At 44.3% G+C, this 25,207-nt stretch overlaps 1 protein-coding gene across 1 annotated transcript in view; it reads left to right on the top strand.

Moving 5' to 3' along the window:
* RAB12 (RAB12, member RAS oncogene family) overlaps positions 1-17,483 on the top strand; it is a 29,193-nt gene extending 11,710 nt beyond the window's left edge. Inside the window, exons 3-6 of the mRNA XM_077270221.1 lie at positions 12,365-12,503; positions 12,763-12,852; positions 15,299-15,403; positions 16,243-17,483. Coding sequence (XP_077126336.1) covers positions 12,365-12,503; positions 12,763-12,852; positions 15,299-15,403; positions 16,243-16,356 — 448 coding nt within the window. The 3' untranslated portion in view covers positions 16,357-17,483. The remainder of the gene's footprint in view (positions 1-12,364; positions 12,504-12,762; positions 12,853-15,298; positions 15,404-16,242) is intronic.
* Positions 17,484-25,207: the final 7,724 nt, after the last annotated feature.

The raw sequence follows: 25,207 nt of genomic DNA, 5'->3' as shown, positions 1-25,207 counted from the left end.
TTTTCCAGTTTTCGAGTAAAAGACATGGTAAAACCAATGGAGTCGTTCAAAAGTACAACTCGTCCCGCAAAAAATAAGCCCTCACATGGCCATATTGACGGAAAAATAAAAAAGTTATGGCTTTGGGAAGGAGGGGAGTGAAAAACGAAAACGAAAAAGGGCCGCGACTTGAAGGGGTTAAAACATTTTTTTTTTTTTTTTACTTTTGGCATGCTTCAATAGTCTCAATGGGAGACTAGAAGCTGCCATAACTCTATCAGCTCTGCTCACTTGCTATGAGCGCTGACCACTGGGCGGCGCTCATTGCAATCCGGGAGTGACAACCATAGAGTTCTCCAGGAGACTTCTAATTGTCTTGCCAATCCATTGATGACCCGCGATCACGTGCAGTCGGATTTTCTGTGCAATTGCTGGAAGCGCACGTTAAATGCCGCTGTCGGCGTTTGACAGTGGCATTGAATGGGTCAATAGCTGTGGGTGGATCGCGATTCCACCCTTGCTGTTCCGGGCACATGTCAGCTGTTCAAAACAGCTGACATGTGCCAGGAAAGATGTGGGCTCGCTGCTGAAAAGGGGGAGACACGACGTGGGCTGTACTAGTACGGCGCACGTCTTGAAAGGATTAATACTCGGACTAATGCTGGCCAAACACATTAGAGAGCGCTGTTAGCTTATGTGCACATGTTCAGTATTTGCTGCAGATTTTTCTGCAGCAAAAACTCGTTTATTTGCATTAATAAAGCTGCGTAAAATATGCACATTTTTGGAGCATTTTTACATGCGTTTTTTTTTCCCCAGTCATTTTTGGGTGCTAAAAATGAAAGAATTGACATGCTGCAGACATTAAAAAAAAAAAACGCTTTGGTTCAAATCTGTAAAGAAAAAATAAGCAGCATTTGCATGAGATTTCAGAAATCGCCTTCACTTTGTCGTTACTGTGAAATGCTTAATCTTTTCAGCAGCAAAACGGAGCAGAAAAAAAAGTGCAGTGTGTGAGCAAGCCCTTGGGTATGTGCAGACGATCAGCAAACGCTGCAGGTTGGATGCTGTGTTCTTGTGCAGTGTCAAACCCACAGCGGCCAGATGTTACAGCATAGTGGATGGGATGCATCCAGAGAGGCCCGCGGATCACCCACAGAGACGGACATATGGCACGTCTTTCCAGTCTGTAGCATGTTAATTTCTTTTGCGGGGACGCGAGTTTCCACAAGAGAAATGTCACCCATACAATGTATTGGACGGGGTGAATCCGCACGGTTCAGTGGACACATGTGTATTTACCTGCTCTCAATAGACGGCAGCGCATTGGACACAGCGAACATACTCTGCGTCCAAAGCGCTGCCAGTTCCGGATCGTCTGCACATTCCCTTACTGTTGCTTTTTCTTTCTGAGATTGTATTTTGCACTTTACAGTAACAACAGTTATATTTATGTAACAACAGAAATAATTATAATCTATTATTTGTTATAGAATTTCTGCTCTTAACCATTCTCGCACTGCATAGGGTTGGCTTGTAGTTTGCTTTTGTATGTATATATTTGTTGCTGCTTGAACTCTGTCATTAAACTCACAATTTTAAGCATTTTTCATAAAACATGCATCTTCTTCGTACTTTAGTTTCTTTTCAGCCATGTGACTAATGTATGCACCTTGTTATTATGTCTACCTATGTGCGTCACATTGTGTCTTTTTCCCATTGGTCATCATCTCATTAATCTCACCATTTGCTTGTTTTGCTTTCTACTGACTACACTGATGCTTTCTCAGTGACTACACCGGTCAACTAATGCTTGAATGTATATGTACCTTGTCTTGGTCGTTCATCTGTGCGTTCCTGTCTGGAACGCTGTTGCCACGTGGCTGCTTATGTAGCAGGTCTTGTCTGCGGGATCATCACGAGGTAACACATTACTTTTTACTGCTTTTTCTCACATCTGCCTTCAAATATTGTGAAATTGTATTATAGTCAGTCCTTTACTGTCTTGTGTGCTTTTCATAATCCCAAACTACCACAGTTGGTCTACACTGTGTGCAGAATTATTAGGCAAGTTGTATTTTAGAGGATTATTTTTATTATTGATCAACAACTATGTTCTCAATCAACCCAAAAGACTCCTAAATATCAAAGCTTAATATTTTTGGAAGTTGGAGTGGGTTTTTTAGATTTGGCTATCTTAGGCTACGTTCACATTTGCGGTCAGCGCCGCAGCGTCGGGCGCCGCAGCGGCGCCGCATGCGTCATGCGCCCCTATATTTAACATGGGGGCGCATGGACATGCGTTGTGCTGCGTTTTGCGCCGCATGGCCGCAAGCGTGGGACGCAAGAAACGCATCAAGTTGCATTTTTTTTGCGTCCAACTTTCGGCCAAAAACGACGCATGCGGCGCAAAACGCAGCGTTTTAGCGTGCGTTTTGCCGCGTTTTTGTTTGCGTTGTGCGCTGCGGCGCCGACGCTGCGGCGCACAACGCAAATGTGAACGTAGCCTTAGGAGGATATCTGTTTGTGCAGGAAACTATTACTGTGCAGAATTATTAGGCAACTTAATAAAAACCAAATATATTCCCATCTCGCTTGTTCATTTTCACCAGGTAAACCAATATCACTGCACAAAATTTAGAAATAAACATTTCTGACATACAAAACCCCCAAAAATTAGTGACCAATATAGCCCCCTTTCTTTATGATGACACTCAGCAGCCTTCCATCCATAGATTGTCAGTTGCTTGATCTGTTTACGATCAACATTGCGTGCAGCAGCCACCACAGCCTCCCAGACACTGTTTCGAGAGGTGGACTGTTTTCCCTCCCTGTAGATCTCACATTTTATGAGGGACCACAGGTTCTCTATGGGGTTCAGATCAAGTGAACAAGGGGGGCCATGTCATTATTTTTTCTTCTTTGAGACCTTTACTGGCCAGCCACGCTGTGGAGTAGTTGGAGGCATGTGATGGTGCATTGTCCTGCATGAAAATCACGTTTTTCTTGAACGATACCGACTTCTTCCTGTACCGCTGCTTGAAGAAGTTGTCTTCCAGAAACTGGCAGTAGGTCTGGGCGTTGAGCTTCACTCCATCCTCAACCCGAAAAGGTCCCACGAGTTCATCTTTGATGATACCAGCCCATACCAGTACCCCACCTCCACCTTGCTGGCGTCTGAGTCGGAGTGGAACTCTCTACCCTTTACTGATCCAGCTTCTGGCCCATCCATCTGGCCCATCAAGAGTCACTCTCATTTCATCAGTCCATAAAACCTTTGAAAAGTCAGTCTTAAGATATTTCTTGGCCCAGTCTTGATGTTTTATCTTATGTTTCTTGTTCAAAGGTGGTCATTTTTCAGCCTTTCTTAGGCTACGTTCACATTTGCGTTGCGTCGGGCGCCCCTATATTTAACAGGGGGGCGCATGGTCATGCGTTGTGTTGCGTTTTGTGACGCATGCGTTTTTTGGGCGCAAGCGTCAGGGCGCAGAGGACGCAGCAAGTTGCATTTTTTGTGCGTCAAAAAACATGCCAAAAAAGGACGCATGCGTCACAAAACAATGCGTTTTGCATGCGTTGTGCGTTGCGTCGCCGATGCATCGCCGACGCAACGCCCAACAACGCAAATGTGAACGTAGCCTTACATCATGTCCCTGAGTATCGCACACCTTGTGCTTTACGTTACTCCAGTAACGTTACAGCTCTGAAATATGGCAAATCTGGTGTCAAATGGCATCTTGGCAGCTTCACGCTTGATTTTCCTCAATTCATGGGCAGTTATTTTGCGCCTTTTTTGCCCAACACGCTTCTTGCGACCCTGTTGGCTATTTGCCATGAAACGCTTGATTGTTCGGTGATCATGCTTCAAAAGTTTGGCAATTTCAAGACTGCTGCATCCCTCTGCAAGACATCTCACAATTTTGGACTTTTCAGAACCCGTCAAATCTCTCTTCTGACCCATTTTGCCAAAGCAACAGAAGTTGCCTAATAATTAAGCACACCTTATATAGGGTTTTGATGTCATTAGGCAACACCCCTCCTCATTACAGAGATGCACATCACCTGATTTACTTAATTGGTAGTTGGCTCTCAAGCCTGAACAGCTTGGAGTAGGACAACATGTATAAAAAGTATCATGTGATCAAAATACAACTTGCTTAATAATTCTGCACACAGTGTATTGTATTGATCTAATATTATTTAATTCTGGGGTGTATGAAGTTACGTAGGTTGAAAAAAGATGTGTGAGTTTGATCTTTCTTGACCAGTTATACAGTCTCTATCTCTAGAATATTTATAAATATTATTAAAAGCAAGGCCACAGAAAGAGGAATTAATTTCCCCCAAAATTCAAGAATTAACACAGCATTTACCTGCCCAGGTCTCAGAGCTATTACACTATCAGGGTGCAGAAAGCCCACATAATAAAGATGGAGGCAGTACAGGTGCAAAATACTGATGAGACATCCGCTCACAACCTACCAGTTCATGTAGGAGGTGATTTTCTTAGGGTATGTTTCCACGTTCAGGAAACGCTGCGTGTTTGGCGCTGCGTAGAGCTGCGTCCAGATGTTACAGCATAGTGGAGGGGATTTCATGAAATCATGTCTCCACTATGCATTAAAAGACGCATGCGGCAGACCCGAGAAAACTCACATGCGGCGCGTCTTTTCAGAACGCAGCATGTCATTACAATGCTGAAACAACGCAGGTGACCTGCCATTGACCTCAGGTGCAGATTTGGTGCAGATTTTACCTGCGTAAAATCCTGATACAATCCTGATACAATCCTGAACGTGGACACATACCCTAAGTATTAAAATTGCACCAAAAAAAAGTTTGTATAGGGCGCTGGTCACACACATGTAGTGCATAGTGTCTAGCTTACAGCCTATTAATGACACCCATACTATTAGATTAGGTGGGCTGCCCTACAAGTGCACCCCACCAGGGCAGACACCCTAGTTTAGAAGGCCAACATTGATGGTCTTGGCTGCACCCTGAATAAAAATATAACGTGCAAAAAAAAAAACCAAAATTTAATTTACATGAGGTATTTTGGCCAAAATACGCAAGCTCACAACCCGCATCAAGGGTCCTCACACTTACAAATACCTACACTAATATTAAAAGCAAGGCTGCAGAAGGAGAAATTCTAATTCTGGCCAAAATACACAAGCTACATGTGTGTGTTTCTGACCAGGGCCCTATACAAGCCTTTTTTTGGTGCTTAACACTAAGCAATCACCCCCTCCTGTAACCTGGACATGTAAGTACCGTTGTCCTTTTTGCTGTAGAATATTTGAATCCAAACAACCCTGAGGATAGGGGAAAAAAAGGGAACAACGCCGCGCACGATCTAAGTGCAGTAGAAACTAGGTGTAAATTGCACTCTTATATAATTGCACTCACCTAGTCAAAGGCAAAAAGGAAGCATTGAAAGGGGATCCAACAGGAATCCAAGGGGAACGGTCTGCAGCTCGGCCGACTGGGTACACAGAATAGGCCCTCAGACATCCAGGGTAAAGCAGTAGATAGCAAGGAAAATCCCAGTATGTAGCCGGCGTTCCCGTATGTAGAATCTCATAGATGTTATATATAAATATCTGCTTCATTGAGGTAGGAAAAAATTACTGGACAACGCGTTTCGACTCCTACACCCTGAAGTCTTCTTCAGGTCATTAAAAAATAAATATTTATAAATAACATCTATGAGATTCTCCATACGGGAACGCCGGCTACATACTGGGATTTTCCTTGCTATCTATTGCTGTAGAATATTTATAATCCACAATCAAGAAAAAGAAGCGCACATAGAGTAATACCTTCAGGTATCGCAATCACCTTGACCCCCACAAAACAGACTCACCTGGTCTGGTTGTGATAGGTCACAACTCCCTTGGATAAGCACGTATGGTCGCAGTAGGCTCCCGGCAAACAGTATGGATCCACATGGAAAAAGATAGAACCGGAGGATAGAAGCCGCGCAGACCACAATAAAGGTAACAGAGTTACACACACACTCTGTTTATTAGCCTACGCGTTTCGTGGCAAACAGGCCACTTCATCAGGGCATCAGTCCTCCGGTTCTATCTTTTTCCATGTGGATCTATAATCCACAATAACATTTGTTGTGAGAAAAGCATTCAGCCCTTCTTAAATTCTGATAGTGTCTGTCATTACTACCTCTTAGGATACGATATTCCAGTCTGACTACTTTAAAGGGATTGTCCAGGTATCGGAGCAAAGTCTGCAGTTACTCTATATGATTGCAGACTTCTGAATCGTGACAGCGAGTGGTACACACACTGACTCAACTCCGCCGTTACTGCTGGAGCAAAAGAGCGACTACATGGCTGCATTTATGCGATTTTCATAGACTCTTAACACTTCATAACATGACAAGTTTGTTTTCTGTTGAAGTCATACATGGGGTCATGTGACTGCTCGCACCAACAATACCGGGGAATCAAAACCACGTGCTCACAACATACTGTCATGATTCAGAAGTCTGTAGTCACATAGTAGCTATAGATTTTTGTCTCAAACCTGGACAACCCCTTTAATTGTAAAGAATCTTTTTCTATTTAGACATTGGAATCCCTTCCTTTCCTCTACATATAATAAAATATCCCGTGGTCCTTTGTAAGGTCAGTAGAAGGAATAAATCACGTGCCAGACCTTTATATTGACCACACATGTATTTATACATATGAATGTGATCTCCTCTGAGGCGTCTATATTTCTTAATCTAAACAAACCAAACTTTTCCAAACGCTTATCAGAGGAGCGGCCTTCAACCCCATGAAATAATTTAGTTGCCTGCCTTTGAAACATTTTCTAGCTTTCCCAAATCCTTTTTAGAATGTGGAGCCCAAAACTGCATCCCATTTTCAGGATGTGACCCTACAAGGGAATTATGGAGGGTATAATCTAGGCCGGAAAGTTATAGCAGAAATCTACTCTAGCTTAAAGGGAAACATGTCATCAGTGAATTGACTATTAATTTGACCCCTTGCAGACAATTGATTTGATAACAATGGTGTTTGTAACTAAGTTGTACAATTTTGTCGTTTTACATTCTTGTGTGCAATACCGTTACCCCAAGTCATCAGGGCGGTACAGCATCCCAGCCGAGTCATCCTTAGAAACACGCCTGTTCTCTTTTTTGATTTCTTGTTCCACATTCTGGTGATATTTAGCAGGAGTGGTGCACTTTGGATTAGGATATGTGCAGTAAGCTTGGTGTGGCTGAGAAATATAGACCTCAGCTCACCACACATTCGAGAGAATTTCTGTGCTTGACACCATAAGGCTAAGTTTACATGGTGAGTACCATATTTTTCGGACTTTAAGACGCACCGGACCATAAGACACACCTAGGTTTTAGAGGAGTAAATTAAGGGAAAAAAAATGAAGCAAAAAAATGTGATCAATTCTGTACTTAATATCCCATATCCTGGTATATATGGTCCCCTCTTCGCCATCCTGATACACATGGCCCCCTGATTCCTACCCTGGTATGCATGGATCCTTCATCCCTATCCTGGCAGGAATGATCGCCCTCATCCCTATCCTGGTATGCATGGCCCCATCCCCATCCTGGTATGCATGGCTCCTCATCCCTATCCTGGTAATGCATGGCTCCTCATCCCTGTCCTGGTATGCATGGCCTCATCATCCCTATCCTGGTATACATGGCCCCTCATCCCTATCCTAGTATGCATAGTCCCCCCTCATCCCTATCCTGGTATGCATGGCTTCATCATCCCTATCCTGGTATGCATGGCCTCATCATCCCTATCCTGGTATGCATGGCCCCCCTCATCCCTATCCTGGTATGCATGGCCTTATCATCCCTATCCTAGTATGCATGGCCTCATCATCCCTATCCTGGTATGCATGGCCCCCCATCTCGTCCTAGTATGCATGGCTCCTCATCCCTGTCCTTGTATGCATGACCCCATCATCCCTATCCTGGTATGCATGGCCTCATCATCCCTATCCTGGTATGCATAGCCCCCTTCATCCCTATCCTGGTATGCATGGCCTTATCATCCCTACCCTGGTATGCATGGCCCCATCCTGTTATGCATGGCCCCCCATCTCGTCCTAGTATGCATGGCTCCTCATCCCTGTCCTGGTATGCATGACCTTATCATCCCTATCCTGGTATGCATGGCCCCCCACCTCGTCCTAGTATGCATGGCTCCTCATCCCTGTCCTGGTATGCATGACCCCATCATCCCTATCCTGGTATGCATGGCCCCATCATCCCTATCTTGGTATGCATGGCCTCATCATCCCTATCCTGGTATGCATAGCCCCCTTCATCCCTATCCTGGTATGCATGGCCTTATCATCCCTTTCCTGGTATGCATGGCCCCCCACCTCGTCCTAGTATGCATGGCTCCTCATCCCTGTCCTGGTATGCATGGCCTTATCATCCCTATCCTGGTATGCATGGCCCCCACCTCGTCCTAGTATGCATGGCTCCTCATCCCTGTCCTGGTATGCATGGCCTTATCATCCCTATCCTGGTATGCATGGCCCCCACCTCGTCCTAGTATGCATGGCTCCTCATCCCTGTCCTGGTATGCATGACCCCCATCATCCCTATCCTGGTATGCATGGCCCCTTCATCCCTTTCCTGGTATGCATGGCCTCATCATCCCTATCCTGGTATGCATGGCCCCCCATCTCGTCCTAGTATGCATGGCTCCTCATCCCTGTCCTGGTATGCATGACCCCATCATCCCTATCCTGGTATGCATGGCCCCATCATCCCTATCCTGGTATGCATGGCCCCATCATCCCTATCCTGGTATGCATGGCCTCATCATCCCTATCCTGGTATGCATAGCCCCCTTCATCCCTATCCTGGTATGCATGGCCTTATCATCCCTACCCTGGTATGCATGGCCCCATCCTGTTATGCATGGCCCCCCATCTCGTCCTAGTATGCATGGCTCCTCATCCCTGTCCTGGTATGCATGGCCTCATCATCCCTATCCTGGTATGCGTAGACCCCCTCATCCCTATCCTGGTGTGCATGACCTCATCATCCCTATCCTGGTATACATGGCCCCTCATCCCTATCCTGGTATGCATAGCCCCCCCTCATCCCTATCCTGGTATGCATGGCCTCATCATCCCTATCCTGGTATACATGGCTCATCATCTCTATCCTGGTATACATGGCTCCTCATCCCTGTCCTGGTATGCATAGCCCCCCTATCCCTATCCTGGCATGCATGGCCTTATCATCCCTATCCTGGTATGCATGGCCCCATCATCCCTATCCTGGTATGCATGGCCTATCCCTATCCTGGTATGCATGGCCCCATCACCCCTATCCTGGTATGCATGGCCTTATCATCCCTATCCTGGTATTATTGGCCTTATCATCCCTATCCTGGTATGCATGGCCTCATCATCCCTATCCTGGTATGCGTAGCCCCCCTCATCCCTATCCTGGTGTGCATGGCCTTATCATCCCTATCCTGGTATACATGGCCCCTCATCCCTATCCTGGTATGCATAGCCCCCCCTCATCCCTATCCTGGTATGCATGGCTTCATCATCCCTATCCTGGTATGCATGGCCTCATCATCCCTATCCTGGTATGCATAGCCCCCCCTCATCCCTATCCTGGTATGCATGGCCCCATCATCCCTATCCTGGTATGCATGGCCTATCCCTATCCTGGTATGCATGGCCCCATCATCCCTATCCCGGTATGCATAGCCCCCCTCATCCCTATCCTGGTATGCATGGCCCCCCATCTCGTCCTGGTATGCATGGCTCCTCATCCCTGTCCTGGTATGCATGGCCCCGTCATCCCTATCCTGGTATGCATGGCCTTATCATCCCTATCCTCCCGTGAGGCCGCACGATTGTGCCACTGTTCATGTACTGCTGTTTGTGGGAACGCAGCTCCCACAGAGCAGTACATGTACGGAGCATGTCGTGAAGGGGTTAAAGGGCTGTTAGGACTGATCAGACAGGGCAAGGTGGGATGGAGGTAACAGGCAAGGGGTTAATCTTTATTGTAGTTTATGCTGGTCACTTCTGTCAGTGGCCTAACTTCTGTGCAACAAAACAATCGGCCATTGGAAATGCAACAGACTGGATACTTTTTTCAACCCACATCAAGTGACTAGTGGTGATGCTGTTAACGCAGGTCACTCAGACTGCGTTTCCAGCCGGGCCCCTGAACTGCGGGGACCTCAGTGAGATCACTGCTAGCACAGTGAGAAAAAGTCTCATGGTGCAGCGGTGAGTTCACTGGGAGAAATGAGAAATTTCAGCTATAGGATTAGTGATGGATAGGTGTCTTGTAGACTGCTCTCTGTTACTAACCCGTGGGCTTGATGTCACCGGACAATACAAAGGTGACTTCATCCCCACAAATATGAACGCCATTTGCCACCGCCACAGGGCTAGTTGGAAAACCTGATAAAGCGCCAGAATTGGCGCATCTAATAGATGTGAATTTTCTTTGGGTGTCTGGGCATCTATATTTAAGCTGGGGGTTGGAGGGAGCAATATCCATGGCGCCTTACCAACCTGAGAATACCAGTCCCCAGCTGTCTGCTGTAGTTTGGCTGGTTTACAAAAATGGAGGGGACGCCACGCCGGTTTTTATTTATTTAAATCATTTAAAAAAAAAAAAAGACGACTTGTGGTCCCCTGTATTCTTGATAACTAGCCTTGCTAACGCTGGCAGCTGAGGGTTGGAGCCTGCACCTGTCAGTTTTGCTTGGCTGGTTATCATTCCAGGGTAACCCACACCGTTTTTTCTTAAGTCTCTATTTAGAGCGCAGGCCCAGCTGATGAATACTCCCATCAGTCGCACCTGCTCTCGCTGTCATTTGTGTCAATAGGCGTAAGCTGATAGGAGTAGTACCATTATCCGATGCCAGTGACTGAAGGTAAACTATTCACCTTTGATCTCAGCTGTGGGCTCATGCTGTCATATGACGGGGGGGGGAACTGTGGCTCACTGACTGGTGGTAATGATTTTACCACCAATCATAGGCAGTGTTTGCCGCTCTGTCATGCACATGACAGCGTCGCAAACACTGGATATTTGGGCTCCCCATTTAAGTGAATGGTGTCCCTGTACGTTTCTGGTACACGAACCAAACTTTTTTTAAACTATTCGGCCGGACCAGAACATCCAAGGGTTCGCCCATCTCTAACCCTTATCTGTCACATGAGCAGTCAAAGACAGAAAAGGCCCCTGTGCAGTCCACTCATGATCATGCCCAATTCCACCTGCTTTGGAGCTGGTTGTGGGCCCCTTATCTCTTGGGCCCTGCACAGCTTCACTGGTTTCAGAAATGTTATGTCCACCCCTGATCAGCAGAGACCGGATTGCAATGACAGGCTATAGACTTCTCACAACAAAAGGGCCAGCCAACAAGGCTTTCTCCTTTTGTCAGTGACCTTTGCACAGGCTATTAGACATTTCAATACAAAATATTTTTTTATTTTATTTAAAAAACAAAGACAAACATTTTTGTACAAAAACATCTATTTATATAAATACCTTAAATTGTCTGTCATCCACTTCCGTCTGGACATCCTCGAATCCCACAATCCGCTGCACCGGAAGTACGCCGACCGCCATATTGGAATACCCAAGTGATGGGTATTCCAATATGGCACCTGCTGGTGGTACCAGGCCCTTGCGCAGTACCACCAGCGGGTCATCACCGGACCCCCCGCTGCTGGGACTCCCCCGCCGCAAAACCACCCTCCCGATGCGATAGAATCGGGCCTCCATCTAGTTTTACATAAAACTTGATTTATTAAATACGTCCTCATCTGATTATGGATTCCTTTTAAATTGCACCTGTTGTCTACTGATACCATTCCCAATGTTATGCAAAATATGGCTCTTTTGGCCTTCTCACACTGAGTTTCAGCCAGTAAGGAACACTTGTCCACACACATATAGCATGGTGAAATGCGCCTCAGAATAGAGCTTGTGGTAGATTCACAACTTTAACTCCTCGTGGATTTTATATTGCATGAACTCACTGTTTGTGTGAAATGTTCCTGTGTACCCTGGCCTTAACGTTTGTCCTTAGAGCAATGAGACAAGTAGTGTATATATTAGTAACTGCTAAAACACGCCAACTCCCCATTAAGCTCTTACAAGCCCCTGAATTTGACATTAATAAAGAGATAATGCAGCGTGATCAAGGATTTTGTGAGATCAGCGGCAGGATCCTGGAGCTCCTTTCATGCCCTTACAGATCAGGCTTTGTTCTTCGCAGTGTGAGTAGGTGTGACGCTGAATGCTAATCGCTTCTCTTTGTGGGATTTATGTTGCATCTTACTCTGTTTTCTATCATATCCTTTTTTTTTTTTGTAGGGACACAGCTGGCCAGGAGCGCTTCAACAGTATTACTTCAGCTTACTACAGAAGTGCCAAGGGTATCATATTAGTTTATGATCTCACCAAGAAAGAAACTTTTGATGATTTACCAAAATGGATGAAAATGATTGATAAGGTGGGCATTATGGACACAAGGGCGACAACCAGCCTGTTATGTAAAGACAGAATTGCCCATACTCTCTATCATGAGTTGATACAGCAGTCCATATTGTGCTACATACAATAATAAAGCGGACATTAAATTTGATGTTTTTGTCCCTGCATCACCAATGAAACCATGACTTTCAAATGTATAAGAAAATGTCTGAAAAAATATTCTGTGACAACCAAAATACAGTAAAACATGAGTGATTTACAATTTGTGTTTAATCTAGTATGCGTCCGAGGAGGCAGAGCTCCTTCTAGTTGGAAATAAGCTGGACTGTGAAACTGACAGAGAAATCACCCGACAGCAGGGAGAAAAGGTACGGAGTCCTGTCCTGTCAAATATGGCTCAAAAGGTGTTTGGATTATAATTCCGTGTTGCATATAGACATGGCCAAAAACTGAGACTGACGCAAACTTTGGTTTTCATAAAGTTTGTTGTTTCGGTGGATTTGGATCTTTTAGTCTGATGTTTCTGTAGTTGGTGAAATACCATTATAAGCATTTCTGAAATGTTTACCTTTTTATTGACAAATTCTATCAAGTTTATGGAAAAACTCCATATATATAGTGTTGGCCTTTATTTTTCAGGATTTCTGCAATTCACCCTGGCAGCTGGTTCCGGGCCAAATCCTGACTGATGACACCCATTTTTGTCTAATCAGTAATTGGAGTTTATCACAATTTCTGTGTTTTTTTTTTTGTCCACCAACGTTTTGAGGATTGACCCCAGGTTTCTCATTGAGATTTATATCTGAGAAGTTTAAAGGCCATGGACCCAAATTATCCATGTTTTGGTCACCAAGCCACTTAGTTATCACACTTGTCTTGTGACATGATGCTCCATCATGCTGAAAAAAGCACTCTTCGTTAACAAATTGCTCCTGGGAAAAGTTTCTCTTGGAGACTGTTTAGATACCTGTCATCTGTGCAAACCGCTGGCAATAGGATTTAGTCTGCCTGCACTGTTGTAGACAGCTATACATTTATCAGAAGCACTTTGGCATATCAGAGAAAATATACTTTTATAGATCCGGCCAGAGACCATAGCCACAGACGAGACTGTTCCAGCTGGGCCACTGTCTGGCTTCTTCCAGCACAATTGCAGGTGATTGACTGGCCTCTCCCATAGAGAGGAACCTCTCAATCACCTGCCATGATGCTGGGAAGGGCCATCCGGAGGCAAAGCCGGACTTGTCTCATCTGTGGTCTATAGAAGTATGTTTTACCTGAAAAGCCATAGAGAAAAATATACCTGGCCACAGTTGTGCAGCTAAACACTGATGTCCTGCTGCCCACGATTCCCTGTAAGTTTACCCCCTTCACCAAATGCGCCGTACATGTACGATGTATGTCGGGTGTTCCCCTTTGATGTGGGCTCCGGTGCTGAGACCACATCTTTTCCGGCACATGTCAGCTCATTTTATCAGCTGACATGTGCCTCTAACAACCGCAGGTGGAATCGCGATCCACCCACGGCTGTTAACCTGTTAAATGCCGCTGTCAGTCTCTGACATCAGCATTTATCACAATAGCGCCGTAAGCGTATCACTAATCCCACCCATCGGCGCCTGTGTCACATGATCACGGGTCGCTGATGGGTTGGCATGACATCCCGGGGTCCGAAGAAGATCCTTTGGTTGTCATAGCAGGACAGCTATAAGCGCCGCCCAGCGGTCAGCAAGTGAGCATTTCTGCAACACAGAATGATGATCGCAGCTTCTAGTCTCCAATGGAGACTATTGAAGCAAGTGTAAAGTTAAAGAAAAAAAAAGATTGTAAAAATAAGTTTGTCACCCCCCCCTTTTGACCCATTCAAAATATAAATAAATGCACATATTTGGTATCGCTGCGTTCAGAATCCATCGATCTATCAATATATAAAAAGAATCTGATTGTTAAATGGCATAACGAGAAAAAATGAAAACTCCAGATTTGTAGGGGGGTTTTGTCGCCGCAACATTGCGTTAAAGTGCAATAACGGGCGATCAAAAGATCGTATCTGCACCAAAATGGTATCATTAAGAACATCTGCTCAGTGCACAAAAAATAAGGCCTCACCTAGCCCGAGATCACAAAAATTGGAGCCGACTTGGAAAATGATGCAGTTTTTTTTTTTTACAAAAGTTTGATTTGTTTTTTTTTTCACTACTTAAACAAACAAAAAAACTTAGACATGTTAGGTATCAATGAACTTGTAATGACGTGGAATATCCAAATGGCAGGTCAGTTTTAGCATTTGGTGAACATGGTAAAAAAAAAAAACCAATTGTGGAATTACACTTTTTTTTTTTTTTTTTCAATTCACCGCACTTTGAATTTTTTCCCCGTTTACTAGTACACAATATGTTAAAACGAATTGAGTCGTTCAAAAGTACAACTCATCCAGCAAAAAACAAGCCCTCACATGGCCATATTGACAGAAAAATAAAAAAGTTATGGCTCTGGGAAGAAGGGGAGCAAAAAAACAGGAACGCAAAAATGAAAAACGATGAAGGTGCTAAGGGGTTGCCGCATTAGGCTACACATCTGTAGTTACTCTGTGACTGTAGATTTGTGAATCCTCGTAGCAGAACTTGATGGCCCCTATTAGAACTCATTGGGGTTCATCGTAAGACTGATGGATCCAGCATTGTGGTTTCTTCTATAACCAGAAGCCACAATATAGATGTGAACAAAGCCTAAACACAAGCATTTAGAGGTGCATAATACAGTATCTTCACCTGGATATTGTCACATCTGCTAATTTCCTATATTTCTGTGAAGTTTGCACAACAGATAACTGGGATGCGGTTTTGTGAAGCAAGTGCCAAGGACAACTTTAATGTAGACGAAATCTTCCTGAAGCTGGTTGATGACATACTAAAAAAGGCAAGTGTGTTCTCCAGACCTTTTCCAATGATTGTGAAAGGCCTTGTGAATGGATTGGGTTATAATATTTCTAATCTTCTGAAGTTCAGTTCCAGTCCCCTCATACTCTATGAACAAGTGAATGTGTAAGTCCCCTCCATTGGTCACAGCTGCTATTTTCAGTAATTTATCCAAAATTACTTTGTCCCTTAAAGGGGTTGTTTGGCCCAAATCAATAAGCCGGCAGCTGTATTTTTATGGACGGCGGCCCATTAATTTCTTCTTGCGCAGAGTGTTCTCTACTGAAGGTTGAGGTGCGTGCAATGAAAGATGCCAGCGTCAGGACATACTCTGTGGGCAGAGTTAGCGCACAGTTTGTACGACCCCCGAAAGATTGTATAAATATTCAAATGTCCCTTGGCAGAAATAAAAGATTCCCCACCCCTATTGTAATTGGCCATTGTCTGAACTATCCTTACAAACCTGCCAGCTAGGTCACCAGACCAGTATCCGGACCCACAGCAGCAACACAAGTGCAGAAATGTACCCACTCGGTGCTAAAAGAAAACTGGTCCATAATTTGGTGGAGGATCACTTCTGAACAGTGCCAGCAGGGAAAGCAGCCCTGCTGCCTGACTAAAGCCCCTTTTGGTTTTTGCCCAAGCACCAGAGAACGCCACATAGCCTGCACACGAGATGCTTCTAAAGGCACAAAAATTCCAAAGATCCAGCAAAATGTTTCCGTGACACGTGTAAGTTCCTGTGGATTTTAGTACATTTGGTAACTGATTTATCATGTTTATCTATATATTTTTAGCATAAATATTCCATATAGTAACCACGTAATATTTCTTGTGCAGATGCCCCTGGATATGATGCGGAGCGGGTTATCCAACAGCATTTTATCTCTTCAGCCAGAGCCAGAAGTCCCTCCAGAGCTGCCTCCACCTCGACCACCGGTCCGTTGTTGCTGATTTCCTCCTGACACAGCAGGACGGTGACATTCAGTCCGTGTCCTGTGATACAATCATTAGGAAGATCCCATTTTGCACTTGTTTCTCAGTTAAATTTGTAAATATGTAATCAAGCAAAGATTTTAATTCTGAAAGTCTGCCTTTTGCTCACTGAGCAATAGTCCGGAGTTTGTACTCCAATATGGATGGGCCCTGGATTGGAAGGATTGGCCCCTCTTTTGAAGCGCTGTACCGCAGTGGTTCCTGCAAAGCACTTTATATCAGGCTCCACTAGTTGGGTAGTATTTAGGGTTTTCAGCTCAGAAGTTTGGTTTCTCAGTGACCAATCTTTTTTTGGATGTTTTTTCTTTAACTAAATCTAGAGGCATATACGGTGCTTTGCTCATTGTTATCACTCCAAAATATTTAACTATTTAAGCTTTCCGGTAAAATGCTTCCATATGCAGTATTATATTTAGTTTATCAAACAGTGCAATTTTACTTTAATATTCTTATAAATTGTAGCAATAGTTGATTACTGGACTTGCCACGAGTATTAATGTTTGCTCCAGTAATATTTATTAACGTCTAATAATGGAGGAATTTTTATTTGTTTTGCTTTTTTTTCCTTTCACTAGTAGAGTTATATAACACGAGCTGTCAGTGCCCTTCTGTTCTCTCTAATGCTCCTTGCACAGGATTTGTGTGGCACACTGAAGAAGGAATATACGTATGTGCTTTATGAGCTCTATGGAGACTTCATTGCGCACAGCATTTCATGGGCTGGCTTGGAAGAAAAGACTGCTAAGAAAGCAGCACTACTGTTCCATTTGGGAATGGAAATACAACTGTTTTTTATTAGTATTCAGCTACTAATCTTTGCTTTTAATCATGCCACTTTGGATTTTTTTTTTAGTGGGGAGGGTGGGTGAAAAAGTATGACATGACACCTAAATGGCACATACTGTTTTAATAACGGTGGTTTTGTGAAATAAGTCTTTGATATCATTATTGAAATGCACTGTATAATCCAATGTGGACACAGCAGTGCAGGGATATGCATTTGGATAAATGTGTGTCTTTGTGGTATTGAAAAAACATAGTATTTCTAACTAATGTAGTGAAAATAAACCTTTTTTATTTATGAATGGTGGTGTAGTAGTGTTTGTCTCTTTCTACCATTCTTTAGTATTGTATTGTTAGCTCTGCTTTCTGTGTCCATGAGCAGCTAAATCATCCAATCTGATGGAGGACCGGGCCACAGGCAGGAGAATACCGTAACTGGTGGGTGCAGGGGTTGCAAAAAGTCTGTATCGCCCATTTGAGAAGGCCTGTACTATTAAAGAATATGATAGTTGGGGATTTAAGATTGAGACCGCAAACCTCAAGTTATGGGACTGGTCAAAGGCAATTTAACCCATTAAGGGCCAAGTTAAGGGTCTGTTAATGACCGAGCCTCATTTTCCAATTCGGACCAGTGTCACTTTATGTGGTGATCACTCCGGAAAGCTTTGATGATTCCCACTGATTCTGAGAATATTTTCTCATGACATTTTGTACTTCACGTCAGTGGTAAATTTAGGTCAATGTAATTTTGTTTTATTTACTGAAATATCAAACGTGAAAAATTTGTACATTTTGCCATTTTCAAACTTCGAATTTTTTATGCCCTTAAATCAGTTATATCACACAAAATAGATAATAACATTTTTCACATGTCTACTTTATTTTAGCATAATTTTTTAAAACGTTTTGTTTGGAAGTTAGAAGTGTTAAAGTTTATCAGCAATTTTCCATTTTTGCAACAAAATTTACAAAACTTTTTAGTTTAGAGGCCTCATCACATGTGAAGTGACATATGACAAAAAATACCCCAAAGTCACACCAGTTTGAAAACTGCACCCCTCAAAGTGCTCAAAACCACATTCAAGTATATTTACCCTTTAAGAAAAATGGACATTTTTACTTTTTCCCACAAAAATTTTAGTTTTGCCCCAAATTTTGCAATTTCACAAGGGTAACAGGAGAAAATGAACCTATGAATTTGTTGTCCAACTTTTCCTGAGTACACTGAAAGTTACCCCATAAATTGTTGCATAATTTCTCGTTAACATGGCAATGCCCCATATGTGGCTCTACTGTTTGGCCACACAGAAGACTCAGAAGGGACGGCGTGTTATTTGATTCTTGAATAACAAACTTTTTTAGAATAGTTTGCAGACTCCAGTTACAGAGGCCACAAAAGCAGAAATCTGCCTCAATTGACCCCAATTTGGAAACACCCCTGTGGTAATTTATCTACAGATGTAGTGACGATTTTTAGTTCTCAGCTTTTGCTTCTGGGGGCATGCACCCTGTAAATTAAGTGGCCTCTCCTCACTACATTAATGCCATACATGTGGACACTAAATGTGGTTTAGGCACACTACGGGGCTCAGGAGCAGGGCAGACTAGGCAGCTGCCTAGGGCCCCCACTCCCTTGGGAGGGAGCGTCTACAGCAGAAGCTTCACTGATAATAGCATTATAGATGCAGCTTCCGATGTAGAGGCTGGTTAAGGACATCACAATCATCTGACCAAGATGTAATCACAGGCCATGCTCTCTGGGAACTGGTATTGAAAATGGAGCATGCAGTGAAGGACAAGAACACCGGCCACTGAACCTTCTCCAGCAGAATGATAGACATGCTGATTGGCCAGTGCTCCTGCACAGTGCCTCTGCGGGGGAGGGAGAGCCAGAGACACGGCACCTACCAAGCTGAGCTGTCAGATAAGTGGTCTTGTATTCACTTGTGTGTGCTGAGCTCCTGGTGATGGTAGACATGGCTCCTGTCCTGTCAGCTCCTCCAGCTCTTGTCAGCAGTCCCAGCAGAGGAGAGGGCAGGAAGGTGTCTCCTAGCACATTGTTGATGTGAGCAGGAGAAGCTGCAGCTCATATTGTGGAACATCTCATTCCTTCCAGCATAAAACCACCCTTCGCAAAGATTAACCTGCCCAATTCCAGCCTTGCTGAAGCATCCCCAGATCATCACCGATCCTCCACCAAATTTCACAGTTGGTGCAAGACACTGGCTTGTGCGCCTCTCCAGGTCTCCGTCAAACCATTAGATGACCAGGTGTTGTTCTGGGGATGTTTCAGCAAGACTGGAATTGGGCGGGCTAATCTTTGCGAAGGACGTATGAACCAAGCCGCATACAAGGTTATCCTGGAAAAACAGTCAATTCCTTCTGCTCAGGCAATGTTTCCCAACTCTGAGGACTGGTTTTTCCAGCAGGACAATGCGCCATGCCACACAGCTAGGCCAATCAAAGTGTGGATGAAAGACCACCACATCAAATCCCTGTCATGGGCAGCCCAATCTCCAGACCTGAACCCCATTGAAAACCTCTGGAATGTAATCAAGAGGATGATGGATAGTCACAAGACATCAAACAAAGAAGAAATTTTTGCACCAGAAGCAGAGTGAAAGACTGGAGGAAAGGATGCCATGACGTATGAAAGCTGTGATTAAAAATCATGGTTATTCCACACAATATTGATTTCTGAACTCTTCCTGAGTTGCATTATTTGAGGTCTGTTATTTTGACCATTTCTCATTTTCAGAAAATAAATACAAAATTTTATTGCTTGGAACTTCAGAGACGCTGTCAGAAGTTTATAGAATAAAAGAACAATTTACATTTTACTCAAAAATATACCTATAAAGAGCAAAATCAGACAAACTGAAAATTTTGCAGAGGTCTCTTAATTTTTGCCAGAGCTGTATCTCAGGTCAGTAAAAAGATGTATTGTTGGTCACTAAGGGGCTAAATATTCTATTGCATCACTCTAACTTGTAAATGTAGACGGCCTAGTATAGACATACAGTGACAGTATGTGACACACTGTGTGTCATGCACATTTATAAATGCCTGCTGCACAGACGAGCATTCATTTGTATAAACATGTTGGCAATCGTCCAACAAGCAAGCAAAATGCTGCTCATTCATTCGGTGATTGGATTGTTTATGGCAGAACAAAAATCATCTCAGCAGCACATCGCCTTGTGTAAAATGCAGATGTGCTGCTGATCAGGGCTGTGGAGTATGTAAGCCAAACCTCCAACTCTGACTCCTCAGTTTCCCTGACTCCTACCCTGGGTCGGACTGGGACTAAAATTCAGCCCTGGCATTTGAAGGTACACAGGCCCACTTTTCGCATGGTGAATATATAATACTAGATGGTAGCCCGATTCTAACGCTTCGAGTATTCTAGAATATGTATGTAGTTTATTTATGAAGATTTTAGAATAATACATTGAATACACAGGATTCGGCCGGCCGCGACCAATTAGCGAAGCGTGGTTCAAATCCGGACTGCGCCTGTCGCAGATTGACCGCGGCCGGCCACGTAGTATATAGCACTGCCACATAGTATATAGCACAGCCACATAGTATATTGCAGAGCCACGTAGTATATTGCACAGCCATGTAGTATATAGCACAGCCACGTAGTATATAGCACAGCCGACGGAGTATATAGCACAGCCATGTAGTATATAACACAGCCCACGGAGTATATAGCACAGCCACGTAGTATATAGCACAGCCCACGGAGTGTATAACAGCCCACATAGCATATAACACAGCCACGTAGTATATAACAGCCCACGCACGTAGTGTATAACACAGGCCACGTAGCTGCAAAAATGCCTTGTCATAGCAGCACACAAGTTTTTGAAGCTGCTGGTGCCTCCAACGTCCCCAGAACAACAAGATGCAGGGTCCTTCAGAGGTTTGCAGCTGTGCGTAAGCCATCCTGTCGACCACCTCTATCCACTGCACACAAGCAGAAACGGCTCCAGTGGGCCAAACGATACATGAAGACTGACTTCCAAACTGTTTTGTTCACCGATGAGTACCGTGCAACGCTCGATAGTCCAGATGGATGGAGTGGAGGATGGCTGGTGGATGGACACCCCATGAAAACACGGTTCACATCTAAGCAACAGCTCTGGGAGGGTATTCTGTCCACATGCAAAACAATTGAAGCAGAAACCATCCAAAAACTGACAAATTCAATGGACGAGAGAGTTCAGAAGCTTCTTTCGAACAAGGGCTCCTATGTGCAAATGTAACATCACCTAGAATAAAGTTTTCACTTGAAAACTGTTTGATTTCATTTTGTAATAAGCTGATAATGCTTATAACTTCACAACTGACCATTTTTTTTGTTCAAAATAAAAAAAAAAGGTTGAACACTCTGCTGTGCATAATAATTTGGAACATGCATTTTGAGTGTTTATTTTTTTTTTTAAAGATACTGTTTTCATAGGCAGTTTGTTCCAAAACATTGCAATTATACTAGAATAGTAGATGACTGGAAAATAACAATGACTGCAATTCAGATAGGTAATTTAGAGAAAATATGAGGAAATATTATTTGCATAATAATTTGGAACACAGTGTATATAGCACAGCCCACGTAGTATATTGCACAGCCCACATAGTATATAGCAATGTGGGCATCATATCCCTGTTATAAAAAAGAATTAAAATTAAAAAATAGTTATATGCTCACCTTCCGTTGGCCCCCGGATCCAGACTTTTTATTTTTTTTTAACATTAGATCTTTTTACTGTTGATGCTGCATAGGCAGCATCAATAGTAAAAAGTTGGTCACACAGGGTTAATAGCAGCGTTAATGGAGTGCGTTACACTGCGGCATAACGCAGTCCGTTAGCGCTGACATTAACCGTGTGTGAACGCTGATTTTTGCCGCGACCAATCAGCGACTTGGAATTTCCGTGACAGACAGACAGAAAGACCGACAGACACGGAAGTGACCCTTAGACAATTATATAGTAGACTAGATGGTGGCCTGATTCTAATGCATCGGGTATTCTAGAATATGTATGTAGTTTATTTATGAAGATTTTAAAATAATGCAATTTATACACATGATTCGGCCGGACGGCTGCAACCAATTAGCGAAGCGTGGTTCAAATCCCGCGCCAACTCGCGGCCGGACTGCGCCTGTCGCTGATTGTTCGCGGCCAGCCACGTAGTATATAGCACAGCCACGTAGTATATTGCACAGCCACGTAATATATTGCACAGCCCACGTAGTACATTGCACAGCCCACCTAGTACATTGCACAGCCCACATAGTAAATAGCACAGCCACGTAGTATATAGCACAGCCACGTAGTATATTGCACAGCCACGTAGTATATTGCACAGCCACGTAGTACATTGCACAGCCCACGTAGTACATTGCACAGCCCACGTAGTATATTGCATAGCCCACGTAGTATATAGCAATGTGGGCATCATATCCCTGTTAAAAAAAAGAATTAAAATAAAAAATAGTTATATACTCACCTCCCGTTGGCCCCCGGATGCAGGCGAAGCGTTTACCGATGCTCCTCGCGCGCTCCGGTCCCAAGAGTGCATTGCGGTCTCGCGAGATGATGACGTAGCGGTCTTGCGAGACCGCAATGCATGGAGCAGTCACCGGAGCATCGCGAGGAGCGGGAAAGGCCGGTTCCTGATCCGGGGGCCGACGGACGGTGAGTATATACCGTATTTTTCCGACTATAAGACGCTCTTTTTTTCCTCCAAATTTGGGAGGAAAGTGTGGGTGCGTCTTATAGTACGGATATAGTATGTGGGGAGGGGGGCAGCAGCGAGTGGGATCGCAATGATATCCCACTTCAGGATGTCCCCTGCTGGAATCAGCTGCTGGGGAAACCACATGGCCCCGCTGATTAAGTGCAGTGAATATTTATTAGCTGCTCCCCGCCCACCGATCAGCTGAGCGGGGAGCAGCAAATGAATACTGCACTTAAGCAGGGACACACAGTTTCCCCAGCACTGATTCTGGGGAGAATCTGTGTGTCCGGGGGAGGAGGAGGCAGCAGCAGGGGCCAGGAGATCGCTGCATACCTGCCTGTGCTGGACGCTGAGCTGTCTGTGGTGCACAAGGAGGACCTGTGTGATGTCAGAAGTGGGCGGGCTGGAGCATCACATGGCAGCTCAGAGCCCTCCCTCTTCTGACATCATAAATAATAATAATAATCTTTATTTTTATATAGCGCTAACATATTACGCAGCGCTTTACAGTTTACACACATTATCATCGCTGTCCCCCATGGGGCTCACAATCTAAATTCCCTATCAGTATGTCTTTAGAATGTGGGAGGAAACCGGAGTGCCCGGAGGAAACCCACGCAAACACGGAGAGAACATACAAACTCTTTGCAGATGTTGTCCAAGGTGGGATTAGAACCCAGGACTCCAGCGCTGCAAGGCTGCTGTGCTAACCACTGCACCACCGTGCTGCCCATCATCATAGGTCCTTTAGACTCCCACCTAGAATCTGCAGCTTCCTCTTATGTCCTGCGTGTGCGCTGTGGAAAGGCAACAAGAGAGAGGGCTCTGTGTGTGCAGCCATGGGATGCTCCAGCTTTTACCTCACCACAGGCTGGCTCCCACAATTAAGAGGTTAGTCTTTACAAAACACAATAAAGCACTCTGCCACTCCTTTGGTGAACTATAACTCCCAGCATGTCATAGGATCTGCAGGACATGCTGGGAGTTATAGTTCTCCCATGGGATTTTAAAGCAGCACTCCAGTGTTATTTTGCAGTGCTGGAGTGGTGCTTTCACTATAAGCCCTGTGCCCCCATTCTTATACTCACCCTCCAGTGTCTTCATATAGTACTTTACAGACACCACACTGGCCCCGCAGCTTCCAACATAATAACGTACTATTATATATAATAACACCACATATAATAGTATGTTATTTATGTTATTAAATATTTTACCACATTTTTTTTTGCTTCAAATATTTTTTCCCTATTTTCCACCTCTAAAACCTGGGTGCGCCTTATAGTCCGGTGTGTCCTATAGTCCGAAAAATACGGTAACTTTTTTTTTTTTTTTTTTTTTTTTTTTAACATTAGATCTTTTTTACTATTGATGCTGCATAGGCAGCACCAATAGTAAAAAGTTGGTCACACAGGGTTAATAGCAGCGTTAACGGAGTGTGTTACACCGCGGCATAACGCGGTCCACTAACGCTGCCATTAACCCTGTGTGAGCAGTGACTGGAGGGGAGTATGGAGCGGGCATTTTGCTGCTGGACTGTGCCTGTCGCTGATTGGTCGTGGCTGTTTTGCCGCGACCAATTAGCGACTTGGGATTTCCATTACAGACAGAAAGACGGAATTAACCCTTAGACAATTATATAGTAGATATTTGTGCACCTGTATGTCACAAGATATGAGGTGCGTTTAACAAGACTATATAACACAGTCCCAGCTGGTCCAGTATTACAGCTCAGTCTTATTTATTGCTCCACGGCCGGGATCACGTGAGCGTATAACATGGCTGAGTGCTATGTAATAAAACATCGTATAGCACTTGGCCCAGTGTTATCCTTTGGTGCAGCTCAGATCTGCGATTATTTTCTCATGTCGATTCGGCATAAGAGAAGAATCGCTGCATGCTGCCATAGGCAGCGACACTTGGCTCACTCACACCCAGACAAGTCTATGGATGCATGTGAAACATCGGACTGCACTCTGATGTCATTCCAGTGCAGTCTGATTTACGCCGAGACAGGTAATGGAGGAGATGGAGAAATTACTTTCTCCGTCTCCTCCACAGTTGTGCTCTGATTATCCCACGTGAGAGGATCGGAGCAGAGCACTGACACATCAGAGCTGGAGCCGAGGGTCATTGGCATATCGCATCCATTGCGCTCGCATCTGATGTTATACGCCTGCGTGATTCCAGCCTCAGTTGCAGTACCAAGAAAAGTTGCTACTTTACACACAGAGCGGGGTCTCGTAGACAATGAAGATGATGCTGCGCTCTCCATAGT

The sequence above is a fragment of the Ranitomeya variabilis genome, chromosome 6 (assembly GCF_051348905.1).
Source record: "Ranitomeya variabilis isolate aRanVar5 chromosome 6, aRanVar5.hap1, whole genome shotgun sequence".
Taxonomy (NCBI): Eukaryota; Metazoa; Chordata; class Amphibia; order Anura; family Dendrobatidae; genus Ranitomeya; species Ranitomeya variabilis.
Note: the sequence above shows the minus strand (reverse complement) of the source record. Positions and strands in the feature narration are given on the sequence as shown.